The 5,560-nt window shown below is 39.6% G+C and overlaps 1 protein-coding gene across 2 annotated transcripts in view; it reads left to right on the top strand.

The window, feature by feature from the left end:
• Positions 1 to 5,249: 5,249 nt before the first annotated feature.
• Positions 5,250 to 5,560, top strand: part of Uchl1 (ubiquitin carboxyl-terminal esterase L1 (ubiquitin thiolesterase)) — a 12,120-nt gene continuing 11,809 nt past the window's right edge. The window contains exons 1-2 of one of the 2 annotated variants that reach the window (XM_013518123.1): positions 5,250 to 5,378; positions 5,473 to 5,484. In XM_013518123.1, the coding sequence (XP_013373577.1) occupies positions 5,346 to 5,378; positions 5,473 to 5,484 (45 nt within the window). In that variant the 5' untranslated portion in view covers positions 5,250 to 5,345. The remainder of the gene's footprint in view (positions 5,379 to 5,472; positions 5,485 to 5,560) is intronic. The other variant, XM_005391935.2, reaches the window with a different exon arrangement.

The following is a 5,560-nucleotide window of genomic DNA, read 5'->3' as shown; positions in this document are numbered from 1 at the left end:
ACCTCAAAAAGCACAGGAAACATGAGCAAAGGTGAATGAATGGAATTAAGTTAAAGTAGAAAGCTGAGGTACGGCAAAGGAAATGATCAACAGGGTGAAGAGACAACCTACAGAATGGGGCCCAATATTTGTAATACCTCTGACAAGGGCTTAATATTTAGACTATATAAGGAGCTCAGTTTCATAGCAAACAACAATCTGATTTAAAAATGGGGAATAGACCTAAAAAGAAATTTCTTAAAAGAAGACACACAAATGACTAACAGATATTTGAGAAGTGCTCAACATCACTAAACATCAGGAAAATGCAAATCAAAACCACAGTAAGGTATCACTTCACTCCAGTTAGAATGGCTATTATCAAAAGGACAAAGGTCACCGGGCAGGCATGGTGGCACATGCTTACAATCCCAGCGCTTGAGAAGTTGAGGCAGGAGGATTGCCATGAATTCAAGACCAGCCTGAGCTACATAGTGAGTTCAAGTTCAGTTGAAACCTTTTATCAAAAAAAGAGAAAATATAACAAGTACTGGTGAGGATGTGGAGATGTGGAAGAGAAGGAACCACTACCTACTATTGGAGAGAATGTAAATTAGTACAGTTGTTGTGGAAAACAATATGTTGATTCCTCAGAAAATTAAAAAGAGAACTACCACAGGAGCCAGTGACTTCAGTACTGAGTATATGTTCAGAGGAAATGGAATCAGTATGTCAAAGAGACATCTGTGCTCCCATGTTTGTGTTTATTTCTATTTACTTATTTATTTTAAATTTCATTTCTATTTATTTTTAATAGTCAAAGAATGGAAAGATGGGTGTTGTGGTGCACACCTGAAATCCCAGTACTTGGGAGGCTGAGGCAGGACAATTGCAAGTTTCAAACCATCCTGGGCTACAAAGTGAGTTCAAGGCCAGCCTGAACTGCATAGTGAAACTCTGTCTCAAAAGGACCAAAAAAAAAAAAAAAAATTAAAACTTGCTACAAGTGGGCATAAGATTTGAATAGACATTTCATTAAAGAATATTTGAAAGACTAATAATCATCATAAAAAGATGCCCAGCATCATAAATAATAGAAAATACAAATGAAATTATAATGAAATACCATTACATACCCACTGTACAGGCTGACAAGAGTAGGAGTGGTAAAGATGTGGAGAAACTGAGTTTTGTACATTTCTAATGGGAAAGTAAAATAGTGCAGACACTTGGGAAAACAAGCTGGTAGTGTGTTAAGAGGTTAAACACAGAGTCACCATTCCACTCAACATTTCTACTTCTAGAGACTGAAGAGAAGTAAAAACTGTCCACATAAAGGTGTATACAGAAACATTCATAATAGTGCTTGCTATTCATAGGGGCCAAATACTAGAAGCAATGCATATACCTGTCAGTCAATGAGTGGATGACAAAATGTGATACAGCTATACAATGGGATACTACCCAGCATAAAAAGGAACTGAGTTTTGATACAGGCTAAAAAACAAATGAACTTCAGAAATATTTTCTAAAAGCTAGATGTGAAAGACTACATATTGCATGATTCCATGTTGTAAACTGTTCATAATAGGCAAATCTATACAGTTAGGAAATATCAGTAGTTGGCTGAGTTGGGAGAGGAGATAAACTGCACAACAGCAAGAGGTAACTTTAAGGGATAGTAGAAATAGTCTAGAGCTGGACCTTGGTGATGATTACACTCTACTACAAAGCATTGAACTGTACACTTATAGGCATGAGTTTTTGGTATATCAGTTGTGCAGGGTGCAGACTGCCTGCAGTCACATTTTAGTTACCATGATTCATGTAATTATAGCTTTTCTGACCTTCATTTTCCTTTTAAAAATTTTTTTAGTATTGGTGACGGTACCCAAAGCTTCACACCAAGCTAAATCCCTACCTCTGTTAGTTTGACACAGGGTCTCACTAAGTTGCCCAGGCTGGCCTCAAACCTATGATCCTTTGCCCCAGCCTCCCAAGTAGCTGGGAATACAGAAGTGAGCTACCACACCATGGAAAAGTTATTCTTTTCCATGCTCATGGCAGACATGATTAATCAATCTTAGATTTTGTTTCTCTCAGGGGGCTCAGAAGCTTTCTCAAGGTACCCCTCCAGGAACCCACTACGATGAAAATTAAATTAATGTCTCATTTTTGGTAGAGGGGAAGATTGTAATAGTTTGATATTCAAATTCTGACATTTCTAAAACATTTGAATCCTTTTCTTACATATTGGTCACAAAGCCAAGTCTTATACCATATTAATGCATATTTAATTGATTTTTCAAAAATGTTTATCCTTCTGATCTTTTTGTACTGTATTAAAATTTAAACAGTTCTAATGATATATTGTGATTTGTTTTTACCTGATTTTTTTTTTTTTTTTTGGTTTTTCTCCGGTACCGGGAACCAAACTCACGATCTTGCACTTGCCAGGCAGGCGCTTTGCCACTGAGCTAAACCCCCAGCCCCATTACTTGGTTTTTAAAAAAATCTTATATACTTCTGTAACTATACAAGCAAAAGAAGAGTTGCAGGTGCTGTCGTTACAGCTCAGTGGCACACCACCTGCCTAGCAAGTGCAAGGTTGTAAGTTTGATTCCTGATACCAAAAAAATATATAAATAAAAAGAGTTAAATAAAAGTTAACTGTAATTGATATCAGAACTTTACACATATCCCTATTAAATTTTTAACAGCTTTATTGAGATACATTAACACACTTAAAGAATTTGAATATATTCAAAGTCATGTGACCATCTCCAAAACACCCTATTAAATTTAATCATCTTAACTTACTTTTCTGTATTTCATAGTTCTGACATTTAGGTAATTTATTTTCAATGGTCTGTGCCCTCTCTGTCTCTTGGATCTAATAAAATAGCACAGTACTGGGTTAAAACCATTGCTTGGTAGCTAAAGGTTGTGGTAACTCCATTCAGCAAAATTTGACTTTTAGAAGGGATAATTAATTAAATAAGCTGCAAAACCACTTCAGTCATAACACCCACCCACACCTGTCCTGGCGACGTAATGAATATGAGAACGAGGTTCTGCTCATCCACCAGGCTAGTAACCCCAAGAAGAAAGGTCAATAAGTGCCAGCTGGCATAACTTGTTCCAAATGTATCTATCCTATTTTTCTAAGAGCCACAAATTATGATTCCTAGAATTTGGCTAATCTCCTGGGTCTGCAATTTCAACATCATGTTTTCACTTACCATTCTTTTTTTTTTTTTTTTAAATAAGGTTTATTTGTGTCCTGGCATCTCCTTATAAGCAGGGAGTTCTTTTATTCACTGTTCTGATGCTTCCTGGCACATAAAAGGCTAAATGTACATGTTTGCATGTATATATTTTATATAGTGAATGAATATATACATTTGCATATAGACCTCCTCATGAATATATTGTATATATTGAACAAATGAATATATATGATATACGTATATCTTCAATAAAGATTTCTGGTAGTGACTTCATGACCGCTCTTACTAGTTATTTTGACAATAATTGTAGATTAAACATCACATCCTTTAGGTCCTTGAGGCAGCCTTCCTGATTCCTCCACTAAGTTAGGCACTCCTAATCTCTGCTCCCTTTCATATGATTCTTTTTTTTTTTTTTTGTCTTTTTGAGACAGGGTCTGGCTATGCAGTTCAGGCTGGCCTTGATCTTCACATGATTCTTATTACTATAAAAGCTGCATGAGGAACGTTTCTGTGTTCATTTACTGTGTTCCTTTTTACCCAATTACAAACTCAGTGCCCAGCAGAACACATGTTTAATCAATATTTGTTGAATGAATGAATAAGTGAAGTAAACTGGGAATGTAGTTTGTCTCTGCCGACAGGATAGGAGCCATGCAAGATAACCAGGTGCACCTGTGTATCTACTCGCCTGTCTTGCATCTTCTTTGAAGCATTATTGAAGTAGAATTCTCACCCATAAAATTCACCGTTAAGTTCTTCTTGCTAATGCTTTCTTCCTTCCTGTTTTGTGTGTGAAGGTAATTTTTTTTGAAGGAGGAATCCAGACATAAACTGTTTTGGATTCTTGAGTGGAGAACCAGCTCTGAAAACCCAATTTACCAGGGTTTACTCCCCAGCTGTTTTTCAACTGTGACCTTCTAAGCCTCAGATTCTGATTTATATAACTACATTAAAGAGCGTCTTCATTGGATCCTGTATACATTAAATGTGATGACACATGTAAGATCCACTGAAGAGCCAGTGACTTTAAAAATTGCAGATTCTCCCCCTTCTCTCTGTCATCCATTAACCCTGGACTTCCTATGCAGCAGGACTGCTCATCATCAATATTTTGTTCTGACTATATTGATGAACTACCCAACCGTTTTGCTTCCTTAGTATTTCTGCAAGGCCCACTTCATTCTGCGGTTTAGCTTGCTTGGCACAATTCTTACAGATTTGGTCCCGCTTTATTCATCCCTCAGCATATGCTTTTTCCCTCTATCTTTTGAATATGCTGGGGTCATCAGAGTATTTAACAGGGCTTTAAAAAATTGCCATTGCCTTTCTTCACTGGGAGCAGTGTGAACCCAGTACTTTATTCAAAGCTTCCTGCTCTTTGAATACTGATTTTCCTTTCACGGCTTCTCCTCTTGAAAGCATACCGATCTTTCCCCTGAATCTGCTTCCTAAATCCGCCTGCCTTTGCGGTCTTATATCACAGTCAGAACCCTCAGGTATCTGCCACTTCCACAAGACCAATCAATTCTTCCCTGGGGGTCACATTACATCAGCATTATTAACGCAATAGCTGTTATACATAGGTTATGCTTTATTTTAGGCATCAGTTACAACCGGAGCTCGATACCGGCTTGATATAACATGGAGGACGAAATGTTTAAGGTTAAGAGCAAACTGCTGCGAGATTTGGGAGACACATTTACGTTAAATATATACCTGTTGAATTCGTGCTTTTTCTTAATGCTTCAGAGACCCCGAGGTTTTGAATGATTGAGATGGTAGAGAGCATGGGTTTCCAGAAATTTTGCTAAAAATAAAGACTCCGTCAAAGAGACTGCTCCATGCATCCAAGAAACACCCACCAACAAAATCCATTTTCACAACCACCCGATTATCTCACTGGCGAGTGAGACTGCAAGGTTTGGGGGCTCGGCTGTACCACTCTGCGCTGCGCATGGGGGTGTCCGTGCTCATTTGCCCGGGACTGGCCGGGTCCCCCTCGCTTGGTTTTGCCCCTGCGCCCCTGCGCAGGCATCCACAGTGCATCAGGCCGGCGCTTTAAAGCGGCCGCCTGGGCGGCTCCGCTCGCTGTTTTTCTTCCCTGGGCTGGGTCTTGCTCTACGGTCCGCGAAGATGCAGCTCAAGCCGATGGAGATCAACCCCGAGGTGAGCGCCAGGTGCACGGCTGCCCGGGGAGCGCGGGGCTGAGGTCGCCGAGTCGCTGACTGTTTTTTGTTATTCTTTTGCATTTGCCTTTTAGATGCTGAACAAAGTGAGTGTGGCCTCGCGCTGCCGCCCGCCCCCGGGAGCCTCCGATGCGCCCCGCGAGCCGCGCCCTGCGCGCTCCC

Source organism: Chinchilla lanigera, unplaced genomic scaffold, assembly GCF_000276665.1.
Source record: "Chinchilla lanigera isolate Chin_1 unplaced genomic scaffold, ChiLan1.0 scaffold00042, whole genome shotgun sequence".
Classification (NCBI taxonomy): domain Eukaryota; kingdom Metazoa; phylum Chordata; class Mammalia; order Rodentia; family Chinchillidae; genus Chinchilla; species Chinchilla lanigera.
This window is presented reverse-complemented; position numbering and strand designations above follow the sequence as displayed.